The sequence below is a fragment of the Phodopus roborovskii genome, unplaced genomic scaffold (assembly GCF_943737965.1).
Source record: "Phodopus roborovskii unplaced genomic scaffold, PHOROB, whole genome shotgun sequence".
Taxonomy (NCBI): domain Eukaryota; kingdom Metazoa; phylum Chordata; class Mammalia; order Rodentia; family Cricetidae; genus Phodopus; species Phodopus roborovskii.
Genome location: NW_026126417.1, coordinates 3,440,194 through 3,459,887, shown reverse-complemented (window position 1 = coordinate 3,459,887; position 19,694 = coordinate 3,440,194). Strand labels below are relative to the sequence as shown.

The 19,694-nt window shown below is 42.1% G+C and overlaps 2 protein-coding genes across 2 annotated transcripts in view; one reads left to right on the top strand and one right to left on the bottom strand.

The window, feature by feature from the left end:
• The window catches only part of Aven (apoptosis and caspase activation inhibitor), a 115,644-nt gene extending 103,868 nt beyond the window's left edge, over positions 1–11,776 (top strand). The window contains exons 3-6 of the mRNA XM_051183781.1: positions 4,716–4,786; positions 7,308–7,403; positions 9,162–9,468; positions 10,192–11,776. Coding sequence (XP_051039738.1) covers positions 4,716–4,786; positions 7,308–7,403; positions 9,162–9,468; positions 10,192–10,307 — 590 coding nt within the window. The 3' untranslated portion in view covers positions 10,308–11,776. The remainder of the gene's footprint in view (positions 1–4,715; positions 4,787–7,307; positions 7,404–9,161; positions 9,469–10,191) is intronic.
• Positions 10,728–19,694, bottom strand: part of Ryr3 (ryanodine receptor 3) — a 506,993-nt gene continuing 498,026 nt past the window's right edge. Inside the window, exons 94-102 of the mRNA XM_051183787.1 lie at positions 19,557–19,684; positions 19,156–19,216; positions 18,737–18,883; positions 16,899–17,033; positions 15,548–15,704; positions 14,802–14,866; positions 14,302–14,402; positions 12,380–12,431; positions 10,728–11,541 (exon numbers count right to left, since the gene is read on the bottom strand). Of these exons, the coding sequence (XP_051039744.1) occupies positions 11,446–11,541; positions 12,380–12,431; positions 14,302–14,402; positions 14,802–14,866; positions 15,548–15,704; positions 16,899–17,033; positions 18,737–18,883; positions 19,156–19,216; positions 19,557–19,684 (942 nt within the window). The 3' untranslated portion in view covers positions 10,728–11,445. The remainder of the gene's footprint in view (positions 11,542–12,379; positions 12,432–14,301; positions 14,403–14,801; positions 14,867–15,547; positions 15,705–16,898; positions 17,034–18,736; positions 18,884–19,155; positions 19,217–19,556; positions 19,685–19,694) is intronic.

The window sequence follows — 19,694 nt, the reverse complement described above, 5'->3', positions numbered from 1 at the left end:
AGTCAGTTTTCTTTTCAAACCTATAATGGCTCCCTCTGTTATGATATCTCTTTTCTTGCTGCTCTCTATTCCTCCCCCGATTCAATCTTCCTGTTCCCCCCATGTTCTCTCTCCCCTACTCTTCTCCCTTTCTCTTTCTCCTAACTCCATTTCCACTCATTCCCCCCCCACTCCCAATATGCTCAGAGGTCTTAAAGTTAGTTAAATTTTTATTAATTATTATGTGTGTGAGAGGATGAGAGGGTGTGGGCAAGAGGGGTGAAGAGGGGGAGAGAGCAGGGAGGGAGCATCTGTGTGTTACAGCAGGAATGTAGTGTCGGAAGAAAACCTTCCACTGTGAGCTCTAGGCCCGCACAAACGCTTTCCCCAACACTGGCCAATCCTGCCTGGTCTGTGAGGTCTTAAAACAAAACGAAACAGAAACAACAAAACCAAACCACTGTTAATTTATATCATTGTGATGTTTACTGAAAGTAGTATTTTAGATAATCTCATTTTTCCTTAAAATTTCTGTGGGTCGGAAATGACTTCATGAGTGTCAATTTTAGCTGTTTCCGTTCTACAGTTTGACATAAATTGTGAAATATTCAGTATGTCAGCTCCTGTGGGTCTTTTTCTACTGTGTCCTGTGTTTTTCCTTCTTCTCTTTAACGTATAAAGCTGGAGATAGCTTTGGGCTCTTGCTGCTGTCAGACTCCCTCTTTTTGGCTGCAGTCTTAGGCTTGCCCTCACTCACAGCACACCCCCAACACAAGGGCTGCTCAGGTGTTAGTTATGCTTCTAGTATGCAGGGCTCAGGACTGGACAACTCTTGTGCCTCTGTGGTTCTAAACTCCTGTTTGTGTCCACCCATGTGGAAGATTAGGAGACTGTCCCCCCCACCCCCCAGCTTCACACCATCTAGGCTGTTGCTTGCTGCCTCCAAGATCCCTCGTGGAGAACTGGCAGGTGCCGGGAGCAGAGAACAGTCCTGGAAGGCAGCCTAACTGCCTGTGCACTTCTCCCTGGATATTTCAGTTCTGTCCTCAGAGCGCTGATTTCTTCAGATGGATTTGTTTGTGGGGGAGGGTAATTCTAGTCCTCAGCAAAAAGATTGATTTACAAGTTAGTCAGTCGTATTTAAAATTATTGGAATATTAAAAAATAACTAAAGCATGCCTTGTTATTGAGCCTTATCCTGACTATATGTTATAATCTATAAGGTCTTATGATCATTCATTATATACAGAATGGCATACAGAATGGGGCTGTGGAGTTGGCTTAGTCAGCAAAGTGCTTCCCGCATGAGAACCTGAGTTTGATCACCAGAATCTACTTCAAAAGAAAATGCTGAGTGTAGTGGTACATACATGTAATGTTAGCACTGGGGAGGCAGGGGAAGGCAGGGCCTCACCTGGACAGCCAGTCTATCCTGCCTTGGGAGCTCTAAGTCAGTGATAAAGCTAATTAAAAAAAAAAAAAAAAAAAAGTGGGCAGTCTTGAAGAATGACTCCTCTGGCTTCCACTTTACACATGCATACATATGCACCCACAAATAATGACAAAACAGCATTCAATAGAATAGTCAGCTGTTGGTTAATTTTAAAACAACCAAGATTGTTTTTTAATTATTACATGTGATATCATCTACCATTCTTCACATAGCATTCTTTTGTCCTGCTTTTCTCCTGGGTTGCATTATTCTGATTGGCTCACAGAGGCTGTTTATATATTAGAAACAATAGCTCTTTGTCTGTGCTGGAAATAGTTCTTGTCACTGTGCCATTTCAGAGTTTGGTTTTATTATCATAGAAGACTTAAAATAATTTTTTATATCTTAATTTTGGTGAATTTAATTTATAATTTCTTAACTTCAAAATTCAGCCCTGTTTATTGTTGTTCTGCTGTCCTCAAGTGTCTACATCTTTGATCCATATAAAATATGTTTTTGCGTATCTCAATTGAGATGTTTTATAAAGACTGTTGCTCCACAGATACCATGTTCTTCTGTTGTCTGAATGTCCACGCACCTGGGTTTCTTTGGCACTTTACTATTTTATGAGTAGGTCTCTATTTTATTAAGATTTTTGAATGCATTTTCAGAATGAAGACAAATTGTTCACCCTTTGAAAAGGCATATTTAGGACTTATATGGTGGAGTACTCCTTAAATCCCAACTCTTAGGAGACAGAGGCAGATGATTCTCTGAGTTTGAAGCCATTTTTGTCTGCATAGTGAGTTACAGACCAGCAAGGGCTTCATCATGAGACTCTGTCTTAAAAGCAAACAAACAAATAAACCTTGCATATTTTGTTTTACATATTTTTAAAATTGATTTTGATAAATCTTTTTGAAATTTGAACAGAATATTGATTTTGTAGACTAAATTAGATGTTTGGTTTTCATATCCCTTGGCAAAAAATTTGAACTAGTTGCTTTTAATAAATGTTTATTATGCCTTATTCCTAGAAATTCTGTATATGTTCATGTTATGCTCAAATTTTCCATTTAACTTTCAACTGATGGTTTTCATCTCTTTTATTTTTCTAGTATTGATAACTCATTCTTTAATTTCCCAGGCTATGACAGTGAAATGAATGTGTGTGTGTGCACACACATGCATGTACGTACATGTGTGCACACACACTTTTTCTTCTTTCTTTTGAGACTGGCTTTCATGGTGGAGCCCTGGCTGGCCTAGGATTTGCTATATAGACCAGATTGGCCTAGAACTCAGAGTTCCACCTTCCTCTATGTCCCAAGTGCTGCAGTTAAAGGTGTATACCACGATGTAGGTGTATGTATGTATGTATGTGTCTGTGTGTGTGTATCTGGGCACACATGCCACAGGGAGTGTGTAGAGGTCAGAGGACAGCACCTGGGGGAAGTAGTTCTCTGTTTTCACATTATTGGTCCCAGGGGATCAAGTTCAAGTTATCAGGCTTGGTGGCAAATACATTTACCTGCTGAGCCATTTAGCCCACCTGAAAAACTATATATGCTAATTTTTAATTTTTAAACTTTTATTAACTAATTTTTCCCAGCATTATCAGTTTCTCCTCCCTCCCTTTCTCCCAGCCCAGTCCATCCCCTGAATCTCCCCCTCTTTCCATCTACCCCTCCTCTTCTCTCTTCAGAAAGGGGCAGGCCTCCCATATTATATCAAGTTGCAGTAAAATGAGGCACCTCCTCTCCTATGGAGGCTGGATAAGGCAACTCAGTAAAAGGAAAGGGTCCCAAAAGCAGGTAACAGAGTCAAAGACAGCTCCTGCTCCCACTGTTAGGAGACCATAATCCTAGCTTTCCGTTACATGGGTAAGATTGGTTGATGTGCGTACTTCTTTAAGAATAAAAAAAATGGGGTTTATAGGTATAACTCTGTGGTAGAGCACTTGCCTAGCCAGTGCAAAGCATTGGGTTCCAGCTGCTTTACTGCCAAAAGAATGGAAAGTTGGTTCTTTTCTTGTGCTTCTTTGCTTTGCTTTTCCCAACTAACTGTAAAACAACTGCATTCTTGTCCTTTGTTCTTTATTTAGTAATGAAAGTACTTAAGACTTCAACTTTTTCTTGGAGAATTCTCCTCCAAGTGTCTGGGTAGATTTGTATTAGTATATAACTCTTTCTTGTATTCTAACTCTACAGTTTCATTTCTCCTGCTAAAAAGTAATGTGGGTAAAAATGATGTTGCACAGACATTTACCCAGTAAGCATGGAGAATCACAATAGATGCACACATAGATGCACACATATATGAATAAATCCCATGGTTAGTTCACCTGGATGGGAACACACAGGGAAAAAAGTGGCCTGTCCTGGGGTTTTAAAATACAGGTAGGAGATGAAGAGTGAGAGGCACATGGGTCTTCATGACAAGAACAAGATGAGATAGAGCACTGAAGTGTATGCATGGAGACACAAAGAACAGGCTGCTGGGGAGACAGAATATAAATGAAGTGGGGCCAAAGTTTAGTTCCTTGTGAAAGCTAGAGAGCGAGTTCTTCCTGTGTAAATGAATTACGAATGCAAAGTCTCAGATGCACATGCATGTACAAAGCAAGCCTGGGGCAGAACACAGAGCTTGCGGCCAGGATCATTTTATTTTTAGTGCTTGCTTACATTACCACCATACATCGTTGCTTCCTTCCCTCCAGAACTCAGAGTAGTACACTATGGTTCACACTCTGGTCTGATGCACAGTCTTTAGTTTGCATCTGACATTCTGACTGTGTGAAGTTTGGAGTTATAATGGAGGTTATTAAGATAAGATTATGACTTATCAAAGAGATAGTCTGTTAACATTGTGGGTCAGCCCAGAGATGCTTTCTTTAAGTCTCATCATCTTCTTTCTGCCTTGCTGGCCCCCAAGTCATAAATACAAACTTCTTTGTGTACACTGAGCAGAAAGATGGAAATAGATTAGGTAAATAGCCATGTTTGTAAGCCTGTTTGATTGTCTCTTGATGTGTGGAATGGTGGTTTGAGTGAAAACTGAATGAAATAAGTGTAGCTGTCAACAGCATTTTCCAGTGCCCAGATGTATGCACTGGATCCAGGAATTGCAGGATGGTGTTGCTGCTGTATTTGGAAAGGTTAACTGTTCACAGTGTCATTTGTGCTCTAAAATGGAAACAGAGAAACTGGATGTCTTCTGTGTAAAATTATATATGTGTGTATGTACAAAATTACATGTGTGTATGTATATTTTATGCATATGTATTTTTTTTTTCTGTTCTTAGGGGACTCATTCTCACAGTTCCGATTTGCCGAGGAGAAAGAATGGGATGGTGAAATTTCATGTCCAAAGCAGGTAAGTAACAAGTGTGTCTTGAATGTAGGTTTCTCTTCTCAAGGCCAAAGCCCTGCATATCTATTGCAGATATGAATCCCATGGAAAAGAGCTGACATGCATTTTGTTCTCAGATACCTGCTCTGGAGAGAACATGTACAGGGACCTAGTTGGTAAGGTCCTTCAAGCTTGAGTTCATTTGGCCATCTGTGAATGTCTTATAGGTTGTGAAGTAGGAAGTTAATGGTTATGATTTTAAGGCAATAGATTTCTGTGCTATTTTCTTTTCTTCTGCTTCTTTTTGCCAACCTTGTTCCCCACCCACCCCACATTCTTCCTTAACCTTGTACCTTTATTACCCTTTATTTAGTAGGATAGATAAATGTATGAAATAAACAGGAATTATTGAAGGCCTTCAGTCAGTCCTTAAACCACAAAGGCTGTTAATAATATAGTTGTAGTTAAGGTCATCACTGTGTTAATGAGTAAGGAACGAATTAGTTACTGATTTCCCACCTTTTCCCTGCAAAGATCTATGAGAAAGGATTTTAGGTAGGCATGATCTCGAACTCATGGCCCTCCTATGACTATCTACCAAATGTTGACATAATAGGCCTATGCCACTACATACATGGTTTTCTCACATTCTCTTATGGTTAGATCCAAGTGCACCTCTCTCTCTCTCTCTGAATACTACATTTTTTTCCTGTTCCTCCAGCTCCTCCTCTGACTCCATTCCCTCTCACATTATGACCTTTTAATGTGACACACACACACACACACACACACACACACACACACACACACCCTTCTGAGTTCATTTAGTGTTGTTTCTATGTGTATATGTTTAGTGATGAGCACTTGGCATCAGATAGCCTGCTGCGAGTTTGTCTCTGGGGAAGACTGAACTCCTTCTCAGCAGCCATTTATTGAATCTGGCTTTTCATCTAGGGATGGGATGGATTTTTGAGATCCACTATCTATGATGTCATGCCAACTGCTATTGTCATTAATTGAGTCTTTAGATAGCTATATTGTTGAGAATTAATGGGCACAGCATTCCTGTATGTTTGGAAGATACTATGTAGCCACAGTCATCCTGGTCTTCTGAACACACACACACACACACACACACACACACACACACACACACACACACACCCACCCAGATTGAGTGATGTTTCCCGAGTTTTAGTTGTAGTGGTTGCATTGTAGACCTGTTAATTGAGGCTGGGTACTTGACCTTACTTTTGAAACATTATCTCTTATTGGATCTGGAACTTGCCATTTTGGATAGACTGGCTGGTCATCATTCCCTGAGATCCATAGGTTTTTTTCCTCCTACTTCCCATCAGACTGGGATTATATACATGTCCTGCCATGCTCAGCTTTTTACATTGGTGCTGGGGAGTCCAACTCAGGTCTATGCTTGTGTGGCAGGCCCCTACCCACTGAGCTGTCCACCACTTCCCATGTTTTTAATCAGGGCTTTATTTCTTAAATAAATAGTTTCTTAAATAATAATAAATAATTTCTTAATTATATTAAATTAAATATAATTTAGAGGTAAATTTCTTTTTCTAGAGAAAAGGATGCCATTTAGCATTGTCATTGTAGCTTACCAAAAACCTAGCCTTTTCAGAATGGCTTTAGAAGGACCGTGGGAAAACCAGATCACTTAGAGATTCCCATGTCCTGCTGTTTTATGAACTATGGATTAACATGGGCCGTTCGTGGCAAGCTCTGCTTTTGAGGTGCCAAGAACTGTGTTTTCATCTCTGGTCATTTATAAACCCATCAACTTGAGATGCTCCTACAATAGAGCTATTAACCTAGGGGATCTCTGGCTTTTTGCCTATAGGACATATAATAAATATAGGACAAGACATGGTCCTGGATGGGCCTGTGAAAGTCCGTGTCCAACATTGGTGATGGATGGTATTTGTCTCTGCATCAGAAGACATTATGACCACCTTTTAAGTGTTTGCTTCCCTTGGGTCACCAGGACACCTACAAGGTAGCTAATAGGATAGTAGATAATCAGTCACTGTTTGGCTGTGGACTTAACAGGAATGTTGGTTTGAGACAAGAGTGCAAGAATATAACTTCATTCCTGGATGGAAAGGGTCAAAGGAAGCTTTTAGGGCTACTACAACACTGAGTGCAGCTGGTTGGAGAGAGGAGCTTCTGTTTCCTGCTTTGAAGAGAAGCAGAGCTTACCAGCTCCTTTGGGGGGCACCTGGCAATCCCATGTCACCACCTAACCATCTCTCTCTCTTCTACCTAGTACTGGCAGCCTGAGCTTAGGGGAAATTTCTGGTCAGATATCTTTAAAATGCTAGTTTTCTCCAATCACGTTGGGGGTGTCAGCTTGATGTGGTGATCACTGCCTGTGTGTGTGTGTGAGTGAGCTAGCTGCAGGCTCACTGTTTGGTAGCGAGACATTAAAGCTCATTAAATGTGATTTATTCATGGACTCCCAGACAAAAGCAACTCCATTGAATGACTTAGTTATTTTATCCCCCTGCCCAAATCCATCTAGAATTCAGCACTCTACGTGGATAGTGAGGCACTGGTTCGAGCCCTTCAACAGCTGCCCATCTCAGTCCGGCTTAACGTTGCTGCGGAGTTGATCCAGGTAAAATCAGAGTCTGCCCACTGGCTGGGTTGGGGCTGAGGAAGGACCAGAGGGAAGAATGTGGTCTGCCAGGGTGTTTTAGCCTGAGCTTTTCTTGTCATCAGCTGAGGGCCTCGTATTGACATGTCACTTTGTAAAGTTTGAAGGAAAACAAAACAGTGGTTTGAAGTTATTCTGTTATGTTTTATATATGATACATTTTAATGGATCAAATATTGTAGAATTGGATGCAAAGAGACTATAAAGTCTGGCTGTTTGCACAGAGTATTTAGGTACCAGGTTCTGAATTGTCAGTAGGGACACAGTGGTGAGCAGGTGGGAGTGATTCCTTCTTCCTTGAGCTCAATCGACTGGAAAATATTGATACTAATCAGTTTAGTGAAGCAAATATACAGATGCATAGGACTGATAAACTATATGAATTATAGTGTGCCATAAGAGCTTGTAGTAATGAACCTGATGTATCATGGTATGGCTAGGACTGGCTGTCCGAAGTGTAAGAACACTTGAGCTGCAATGAAAGATGACCCAGGCAGGTCCCTGTTAATAAAAATGATCATGGTAAATACTGTGCTGGGGGAATAGGAAGGATGAGCTGTCAGAGTGTGTATTCATGGCTTGTCTGTGTGTGCTCTTGTACAATGGCAGAGTAGTGAAGCCATCTTAAGAAAGCTGTCACCCGAGTCCTGTTGAGAGACTAGCTCACACATACACACTCACACCCGTAGTTTTCAGGTCTGTTCTCAACTGCACTCATTATGATATAATATTATCATTATTATAAGGAAAACAACTTCCAGGTTCTTATAGAGGTCATGAAGTGGTTCTAGGGTTAGCATAGAGTACCTCCCTCTGTACAGCTGAAGTTCTTGACATTGGTCTAGTCCATGCTTATAAGGTCACACTGAAGTAAATTTCTGAAGTTCTGAGGAGTTACCAGCAATCTGGGTCCTTAAGTAAGAGCAGGGGCCAGTTGCTATTGGGCACACTTTGTATTCTATGTATTGTGGGCTCCTGCTATCCCTGTGGCTTTTTACCCTTTCTCAACCTTAGACCAAGACCTGTCAGTCATATGAGAGATCTTTGAAGCATAGCCCATATAGGGAAGAATGTACAATTGTGTGTGTAACTGTGGAATCAGCCTACATCAAGAGTTAGAGTATTACCAGTCCTGAGGCCACCACACTTACCTTGAATCCCCATCTGCCCACAAAACAGCCTGGCTTCTACTACTATAGTTTTACCTGGTTTTGAATCTCCTATAAATGTAGCCAACAGTCTGTTTTTCTTCACATTTGACATTTTATATCCAAACTACAGCTGAGTTCTTTTGTTCTTGGCAAATGGCCCTTCCCCTTCCTGTATCTAAGCACAGTGAACAGGTCTACTTGGCTAATTACTTCTTAGTGACTTTTACAGCTAGGTCATCTTCGTTAAAGCCTTAACTGTCAATTAAATAGACATGTGATACAGTTAGCTTTCAGGCCAGGGAGAGGAAGATGTGAGCTTTTAATCCCACCTCTCAGCTAGTTAGCACATAATAGGGGGGAGTCGAGTGGGAGGCACATACCTGTGATGTTTCCACAAAGCCGTTTCATTCACCCCGGGTGGATCAGCAAGTGGGGCTCCAACAGGAGATACTACATGGGCTGTCTGAATTGAGTTTCCTACCTCCAGGATTGTGTGGCTTCCTTTACTTCTTGTGCTTAAGCAGACACAAGGACTCTACTAAATTCTGACACCATGCTTCTTTTTCAGACCACAATTCCTTTAGAACTTCCACAGGTGAAACCAAGGAGAAACGAGGATGGCAAGGAGCCGGGCATGCAGTTAAGAGGGCCCATTTCTGAGCTCAGATCTCTGGGCAAAGACAGCTTAAGACCAAGCCCTCCAGAGGGTGTGCAGAAAGCCCCCTTCCCACCACAGTCAGTGGCAGACCATCTGGAAGATGAACTGGACATGTTGCTGCATTTAGATGAACCCGTGAAAGAGGAAGACCGACTCTGCCCAGATCAGACATCTGAGGAACCAGAAGGAGGTGGGCAGGTGGCCCAGGAGGAAACCGGTATGGCTTCCATTTCTTTTCCCATCCATCTTCTCAATTCTTTTTATGGGAACAGCCCTACCCCATCGCCTACACATACCTCTCTATGTCTGACATTGATTCAATTGTGTCCCAGGGATCTCTTCCCTGGACGAATCACAGCTTCCCCTGAGCTGACCTTTCTGACAGCTTCTTTTACTCAATATCTCAGGCTTCCAAAGTGGTTACCAGCCCAGGTGCAGTATTAAAGCTAGAGCTGTAAATTGAGCTGCCATAAAAGCCTTTCAATCGACTGAGCAGGCTGGAAACTGATGTGTATAACTTGTAAATATTTTGTGAACTGGTAGCCCTTCTGATGTGATAGAGCTTAAGATAACTGTCACATACAGTACTCGGGAGTCATGATGTTTCAGGATACCTCAAAAGGAAAGACACAAAGCTATGCTGTTGGTCTTTGTGTTAAAACAAACTCCACAACACTCATAAGCAGTGAAATTCATCTTAAATATAAATAGAAGAACAAACCTGTACCTTTACTTATTTTGTTCAGATACTATTGATGGAAACTTAGGGGATATCAATAATGAGAACTTCTTGCTTGTTAAGGAGAAAGTAGTAATTTGGGCTGACATAAAAAAAAAAACAAACCAACAAAAAAAAAAAAAACAAAAAAACACCAAGGAAACCTTAACCCTCACCATTGTAATCGATGTGAGGTGGCTAATGTTGATTTTATTCTGATAGTTCCTGGAAAGCCATCTATGACTGGAGAGAAAAATGTGGAACCTGAACAGACAAGCACATCCAAAACTGTCACTGAGGAAGAACTGGAAGACTGGCTGGACAGCATGATTTCCTGAGGAGGGGACCAAGGGGAAATGTGCCTGAAGCAATAAGTAAGGGTGGGCTCCTTTACCAGAATACCCCATGGTACTATGTACTGTTATTTATGCTTACAACAGTCAGTGCCTACCTCTGTTTCTGACGGCATCTGAATACATGTATGAGGCTTCCTTGGGGCTTTGTTTCTGTTATCTGGCTTAGTCACCTACTAGATTTCCTTAAGGACAGGGGATGTCACAGCTATGTTTCCATTCTCCTTCCCAATGACATTACAGAATAACAGGTCCTATTTAAGAGAATGTACACAAGCAACAAGGCATGCAGTTAGTCAAACAAACACTCTCTGGTCTATGGACATTTCCTTTTGGGATGAAGCTCATGGGCTACTTGTCAGCAGTCAGTTTGGAAGTGGTATATGACAAGAATCCAAACCATCAACTGGCATGTGTTACTTTATTGCAGTGGGCACTTCATTTTATTGGAGGAGACCTAAAACATGGCAACTCCACTACTTACACAGGACCATAAAGCATCACTTAGGTTTGGTATAAGATTAAGATTTTTCTGAAATTTCAGTACAGTGCCTTTCTTCAAATTAACAGCGGTTGATAAGCTGTTACTGAAGAAATTATGTGAATAACCTTCAAGTGCAGTTTCATAAAGTAAGACAGAATATCAGCACAGCTGTTAATGGAGTTGTCCTTCGGGAACACAAACATAAAAAACTTGCATAGCTATATCTAAAGAGATTTTTTTTAAGGCACTTAATCGATATTTCAGTTTCGACAAAGTGTTTTCTATTTCTTTAGCTGCTTAAAGCTTTTCAAGCTGATTCTGGATACAGTCACTAGCAAGTACCATGGAAAAATTAGATCGCAGTTAACATGAGTTGAACATGATTTTGTGTAGTTCTGCCCATCGATCCCTGCATGACATTTAGGAGTTCAAGACTTCTTATTTCTCTGAACCATTCCAAGAAACTAGTTGCTCTTAGAACTGGGAGCCCTGTGGGCAGTCAGTTGGAGTCTTTTGTCCCTTGGGCACAAATGCCAAATCAATCTCCAAATGTAGATTTCTTTTTAATGCAGTGTCAAGGAGGGATTCTGTTGATTAGAAGGTGACTGTCAAGAACCATGGCTCGTCTTGAACTCAGATTTATCCGAGCTGATCTTCGTATTGCTTACGAAAGCAGTCGCCAGCTGGGAAGAAGTCCCAACACCTTTCCTGGTACATCTTCCACACGTAAGATTCCTGAAACAATGTAAACAAAGGGCACCTTGTGATGAAACCACAATAAGCTAAACCCAGTTTGTGTTTGCTCTATGTGATTTCCTTTAGGAAGACCCAGGAATTGATGCAAGGCCATGCGGGCATGTTCTCTCTCCCAACCTGCTTGGTTTTGTGAGCAAGAAGGCACATCTTCCCATCATGGTGAAGGGGAAAACCTAGCCTCTGCCAGCCATTTAATCCCATGCCAGTTGTAACTGGGAGACTAAAGAAGAATGCACGTTGAGTAGGTTGAGTGGATATTTCATGCTATTGAGGTCTGATCAGAGCCCACGTGTTTGAGCTATAAAGTTTTCCTATCCATTGACGTTTGAATTTTGAGTAACTGGGTTCTTCTTCCTGTGTTCTCCACCCTTCTTTTTCATAGTTAGTCACAGAGTTACTTGACACAACTACTCACTCACCCTCTCACCACACCTCCACATCCCTGTTGTCACCCACATACACGGCCGTTCTTTCTTCTGCTGTCTCTCCCACTGTCTTGCTCTGAATCTCCTGCTCTTTGTTACAGCCACCCACGCCATTTCTCGTTGTCTTTTTCTCTCTACTGTCCTCCCACCTCGAGCTATTTTATACAGAGGCAGTAAACACAATGGTTTGGAAAATGTCATTGTTTGTTGGGAAGGATTACCAGGGGAACTTGGGGAATAGACTGAAATCACTATAGAATTCTCACTTCTTTTTAAGACTAATAGCCTCAGATATCCCCATAGCCTCAGATATCAGTTTCAAGACTTAGTAAAAGAAAGACAACACAAAACACAAATCTATCAGGTTTAGTTAAAAGCAGTTTGTTTCTTACCTGACCCGTGTGTTCCGTTTCATCCTTGTTAATCAAATACATCAGAAAGAATCTGGGGAAAGATAAGAGTTTTTTAAGTTAAAACACTAGTGTTTGTGGTGGCACTCACCTTTAATCCTAGTACTTGGGAGACAGAGGCAGGTGAACCTCTGAATGAGGCTCGCTTAGTCTACGGAACAAGTTCCAGAAAAGCCAAGGGTATGTTAAGAGACCCTGTCTTGAAAACCACTCCCAAACAAACAAAAAGTTATATGTGTCTACAGAGTCTAGAAGAGAGCATCAGATATCCTGGAACTAGAGTTACAGGCAGTTGTGAGGTGCCTGGGTTGAGTGCTGGGAACTCAATCTGGGTCTTCTGCTAAAGCAACAAGTGCTCTTAACAACTGACCCATCCTTCCAGCCCAAGGTACTTCTTATCCAAACTGTCTAACACTACTAAGATAAGTTGGAAATACAGTTTGAAAACTAAGAAGCCTTTTAAGTATTTCTAATGATGATAGATGCTCATCTCCAAGCCAGTGAGGGAGAGCCTTCTGAATACCCCCAAATTTGAGCCAAGCCCACTTGCAAGCTCTGTTGTTTACCATTTAAAAAAAAAAGTCTGACCCATTAGCATAAAATTCTCAATAGGCCAGTTTATCATGTAATACAAATTAGACTTGAAATCACACGTCAAGGATGAGTCATGAAATATGTGAACAGTATTCACTTTCAATTCACACTCCTTCTTCCAGAAGTATCATTTTGTTTTTTCATTGTGAAAAACTGGGAAAGACAGTGTGGTTTCACTTGTGGTAAATGATTTGTGTCTGTCCATGACACACAAGTGTCCGAGGGGCTGCACTCTCAGCTCATAGAAAAACCAGTAAAGGTGTTCTTTAGGAAAGAAAAATGTGATGCTGGTAAAGGAAGAGAATGTCAAGAAGATCTCTTGCATGGTAGCAGCAGAGCCTGAGCCCCAAACCTTCAGTTCTCACATGGTAGTACTATATTTTATCTTAGGTCCTGGTACACAGAAATGGCTCTATGATAGTTTCCTTTCCCTCTACTGAAACTGAGAATTTCCTACGTCCATCATACTGAAGACCTGGGCCAGTGAAACATTTTCTCCTGGCACACACAGTATTCCAGAGCATCATGGGAGGGAATCCCAACCAGGATGTCTAATGTCTTCTAGTCTGTTATTCCCTGGTGCTGCCTGCCATAGGGATATGGGCTCAACTTCTGTATCTTGATGGAAAGCCCTTTTAATGAGAAGTGGCCATGATAAATACTCATGATGTTATTTAAAAAAGAAACTCAACACCAGCTTTGGGCTGCTTTATCTCAAAGAGCGAGATGCTAACAAAATGCAGAGAGAGCAAGGTCAGAAAGTAGCTCATTTACCCCCTTAGAAATCACATTTCCTGGAATGTGAATGATTAGGTCATATAATTGATAGAGCCCATAAGTGGTACCGAATAGGCTCAAATGACTTGAGTAAATGCTTGACCCTAGGGAAAGTGAAATAGTTTTGTTTGCATGGCTAACATTAAACACTCCCCAGAATATCCAAAAACTGGCCATCAGCATGAATCTGACTGCCTGTACTTGATACAACCCTACCTTGTGATGTAATGAGGGAAGGCGGCCTTTTAGAAATGCATTCACGGAGGACAGAAAGGGAACAGGTGCAGGCAATACACCTGGAGGTAAAGTGTGTATTCTTAAGGCTGGAAAGAAAATGGTGGGAGATAGGTGCTAGCGAGAGGAATGGGGCCTAGGCATGAAACTGTTCCTAACGAAGAGCAGACAGAAATACACTGGTTCACATGGGCACCTTTGTTGATCATGTCTACCTCTTCCAAACAGAAAGGGAGAAGTGACATGAACAGACTAAACTCTGTGACCATTGTTTTACATCCTTAACCAAGACTACTTACAGGTAATTGGCTAGGTTGTGCTCTTGCAGCGTATGCGTTTCAAATCCATGAGGGGTTGTGTCAAAGTAGTCATTGCCAATGCCACAGATGAAGCATTTAGTCTATAAAAACAAAAGACAAAACCAGAAACAGAAAAGGCATTAGTATGCATAGCAGTGGAGAAAGGGAAACTGCTGACAGCCAGTTGAATTGGGGACAAGGAAAGCTGCTTTCTGTTTAATGGTATGGGCCATTAGGCATTTACTCACAGTCCCACCTTCCTAGCTGACGATGCTGTTCCCTCTGGTTATGAGACAGGAGGCAGCGGTGTGTCAGGCATGGGAGGGTGTAGCGCCCAGGGCATTAGTGCCCAGGACTCATAGACTGGTACAGAGGAATCAAGATGACAGGCATGGAAAGCAAACCTTTTAGTAGCTTTGCTTAGGGACGACCCTAATTAACAGCCCTGCCGGTGGTTTAAGGAGCCTGTGTGGGGTTAAGATACACAGAAAGAACGGTACCTCCATGTCTTCACGAACTTGTTCCTGCTGGTCCCTCAGCTCTCCAAAAGCATCAATAATCAGACCTGGGTTGTTAAATACAAAGGACAGAGTACCTTCATCTGCATTATGGTTTTAGGGGAGAAGTGGCACAAGCTGAGCTAGTTGATTACAGCAAAATTAAAGGATGAAAGAACTGTGTTTTCAAGCACATGGTCCTGGAAACCATTTCATATCACTTCTCTTCTGGAACTTTAGTGCTGACAACTTCTTCTCTTCTCCTGACCCCTCAGCTATCAAGCAATGTGTTCTCAGTGTCTTCCCTCATTGTCTTTGCTTCTGAACCCTAACACTTAAATATCAGTACCACATTTCCGCATGACTCAAATGAAATTCATCATCTTTCTTCAGTTCCTAGCAAGATGTTGACTAAAATACCAGTGCCTTCCTATCTTCTCAAAGACGTGTCATATTTTTATAGCTCCTTTCTCTCCTGCTTCCCCACCTCTGCATGGGAGGACAAAGACAACGGTAAGGCAAGCCACAGGAAACATCTAGGAAGCAGAAGGGATGAAGACATACATAAAGTGAGGAGTACTGTGCATGTTCTCAACTTCCTTGGAATTTTCTGGGTGGCTCTTTGGCTCTATTTTTACAAGGCTTCACAGACAATAAGTGCTCAATGAGTTATTAAACTGATGAGTTAGAAAAACATCTACATCTAAATTTACTTAATTCAGCGCCTATACACTAATTGACAACTATACCTTGAATGATGGCCAGCAAGATGACAATGACGAAGAAGAAGAAGGTAATGTCGAAGACAATTCGATACATTTCATAAGGGTCACCAGCGGGGTCTTCAATCTCATCACCGATGCCACCACCTGCTCTCACTCCCACATACATGTGGAAGAGGTAACACTAGGGAAGACGGTGGTGGCAGTTCAGGTGAAAGGTGCACAGCTCTTGAGGAACATATTTTCACGCTACAGATCTAACCATGACACAACCCTGAACTGGGAGCAGGGCCCACCTCCTTCAGTGATGCTGGCCTCTGCCCCCAGCTTGCTGTCTACCAGGATGGAAAGATTCTTGCATATTTGAAAACTTACTTTGAATTGTAATGCATATAGGCCTGCAGGTATGGCATATGCCAGCTATCAGCTTTGTCTTGAATTTCAAGAGTGCCAGCCTGGTTTTTAGGCTCTTTCTACTTCTTTATCCCCTGTATATTTGCCAAGGATAAAACTGGTCAGATGCTGTCATGACACCTTCTCAGGTCCAAAATTCAACACCTGACCTCATGTAATGGGTCGAAAGCATTCTAAATACACATCTGTAAAATTGCTTTCAGTGGGCATTTCATGTTTTTGATTTTCGTCCCACTTTTTAAGACAGAGTATATGCTGATATTCTCCCATCTGAAGCACATATGGTTCCAAGAATTGGAACATTTAACACACTCAACCTGCAATCGACTTTCTTTGGCGTGTTTGTACTCATCTGACCACTGCCTCGGGTAGCTAGGCACCCTTATCCTTTCATCTCACCTAAGGGCTTAGGCTCACAGAGAAAGGGCAAAGCCCAAGCAAGGAGCAGCTTGAAGCCAGTCTTGTGAGAGGCCTTATCCCAAAATAGCATTACCTGTTTATAGAGAAATGCTCGCAGACCTTACCTTTACCTAGAATGGCTTTCCCTAAAATTAGGCTGTGATAAACCCTAGAAGATGCTGCTGTTACCTCTACAGTGTTACCCCAACTGTGCCTTTCATCCTACTAGGCACCCCCCACACCTGACAGACACCCCTTCATTATCTTGCTGTGCCATGCTCCTAAGCCTTTGGTATCTATTGGCTAAAATACGGAACTTCACTCCCAGTTTTCATCGATGAAAAGCAAAGCCTTACTGTCACTCATGGCGTATCTGATCCTCAACCCAAAGTGAAAGAAGTGCTGGTACCACTTGGCTCCCACTGTGTGATGACACCCATTACCATCACCTCCATTTCCCCAGGACACCTGGTCTCTTCTGTTCAATGCCATAGCTGTTCATTTTGCCAGCCGCCCCTGTAGCTCTTCCCAAGCGGCTGTGTGACCATGACTAGTGGGTACTCACTGTCATCATGTCATCACACTTCATATCTGGCTCGTCGTCATCTTCACTTTTGTTATAGAATTTTCGGAAGAAGTTGAAAGCCACCACAGTGTAGAGGTAAACAACAACAGCCAGGAGGCCAACAGTCAGAACCAGCTAGGGATGAGAAAACAGGAATGCAGAGGAGTGGACTCTCGGCCCTGGGAGACAGTGATGCGCCTCGACTACTGGTAGAGAACAAGAGTTCATAGGGGGAATGTTCAGGTTGAACTCTATCCTCCCTGTAAGTGATGTGTGGCCTCCTAACCATGATTGCCTCAGGATGAGACTGTTTAGAGAGAGATTTATAATGAGGCTGTAAGGGTGGTCCTCAATCCATTCTCATTCATGTCATTATAAACAGATTAGGAACCAGGTGACATAAACCACATGTACCTGGAGGGACAGTTGTGTGTAATGGCAACCAGAGCACAGCTGTGCACAAAGCAAGGTGAGAAACCTCAGAGGAGATCAAGCCAGTGAACATTTTCATATTACACTTCCAGCCATAGATTCCTACCAATTAAGTCACCAATCTGCTATTTGCTTGAGGCATCGCCACCACACTAGTGCCTGGAGTATGGCTTAGTACATGGTGAAGGGTGAAGGTACTATGAAGGGGTTCTATTGTGTTTACAGAGCTGCTTGTTTCCCAATGCTTCTCTAAAGCTGCTGCTGAGAAAACCTAAAGTTCCCTCAGCTATATCATCTCAGAGCCATAGCCTGCATAATCACTACAGCTTTGAAGTGATTGTAAATACCACAATGGTTGAGCCAAGAAGTCTACTTAGGCCCACCATGGTGTCACAGGATATGTAAGGAGGTCAGGGATTCAGCAGCATGAATGAGGAGTCCCAGGGATCTGCCTCTGGGGCCTGTTCCAGCAGGGACTAGAGACTGGTTGGAGGGAAGACAAACAATGGAGATCTTTTGCTATTGAGGGACTGTACAAAGAGGGGAGTAGGTACCGATGCTAAGGGAAGCAACAAAAGTGACGTCTCCTGAGGGATGAAGATACTCAAATCTTGGGGAACAGAGCTCATAAGAAGTGCTTTTGAGGAGAGGAAAGGGAGGACTGGGACCCTTATACCAAAGGAGAGCAAAGGGATTGTTGGTCCTAAGCCCCTTCACATACAAGCTGTGTAGTCGTAGGGGGCCACACAGCCTCTTAGCCTGAATTCTTTTGAGACTGACATCTCCTTTATAAGGTAGTTGTAAGGCTCAGTACCTGAAACATGGCATAAGCTTGGCATGTTTTAACTTTCATGTTGCCCTGTCCCATAAAAAGGTTTAGAAGTATGATGGAGTATGTCACATACATACTTAACTGTACTTATCTGCCAATAAGGAGAATCCATTAGAGGCTTTTAATGTGAATAGCCATTGTTGTATCCAGTCTTCTACATATGGTCAAAGTCAATTATTTGTTTAGCCATGTAGATTTGCACATTATATATGTATACATATTACATGTAAATATATATTAAAAGTATACCCATTAACTTATTATTAGAAACACATGCCAAGTACCTGGGAGCTAAAGAAGACCCTTGGAGGAAGGGGTCCATAAAAGGTACCCAAAATGATTCTGATATTTCCATGGCTCTGCTCAGCCCATCCTTATTCTCCTAAGCTGATCCTAACTTTTAATGTTCTATCTTCAGCTGGCTATGGGTATGAAAAAAATGACTGCTACTAGTTCAAGTGTTTGGTCAAGAAAGGAGCATTGCACACTATGACAAATTCCTTCCTGACCTACACCAGCACACTGCTGTTTTCTTTTCCATACATACTGTTCCAAATAAGCATAAATCCAATACCTGTTTGCCATTGTGAGTTACAGATGACAGGATTGTTCTCAAGGTCTTAAAGCCCATTGCAATATCCAACAGATGAGCAGCAAAGAAGAAGTTGTTGTAGTGGCCCAGGACAGACATGGTTGTGTACCAGGCAAGGTAGAGAAAGGACTGGAAATGGAACAAAATTGGAAAATTTTCAGGCATCATGATATGATGAGCCCATTAAACTATACTTTTATTTTGAGGAATAACATGAAGAAAAGGGGGCATAGGTGCTGTAAGTTGCCCCAAGGTCTTCTACTGGAGCCCCATCAGGCTCCTGTTCCAAGATTACCCAGGAAGGCTGCCTGAGAAACTTCAGGGCTTCCTTATTTCTTGTGGAGTCCAAGATCCCCTGATTTGGGGCACAAGATCTTGTTTTTTTCTGGTACTATACTTACGTTGTCAGTGAAAACCACCCCCAGCTTCCAAATATGGTACTTCATGTCGATGGAACTTAGCCTGAAGAGGAACAATAATTTTATAACTTATAAATGTCAATGTAAGTAAGTGCTTAATAAAGGGGAAAACTTCTCAGGGTTAGTAACATAAACACAGCTTCAAGTCTCAATTTTACTGATTTCTCAGAGACAAAGAATGGTTGACTCATGCACCTGGAAACCTTAGTCTTTGGACTCTCTGGGGCATAAGAATTGATTGGCCATGAAACCCTTTAAAGCAGTGCTTTCCCAATTTCTAAGAAAACAAAAGACATGCTTGTAATTCTCCTCGCTCACTGGAGAGGAATGGAAAACAAAGAATTTATCTTTGCCATTTGGACTTGAACTCCTCAGATCTGTACCATGACACCAGAGATGCTGCCTCTGCTTTGGTCTCTTCTACTGGGCTAAAGTCAAGGGCATTCTTGTCCAAACCCAGGAGTTCAGCGATACGCTCTGCTCCATAGAGATCTCCATATTTGTTGATCACCTGAAGCAAA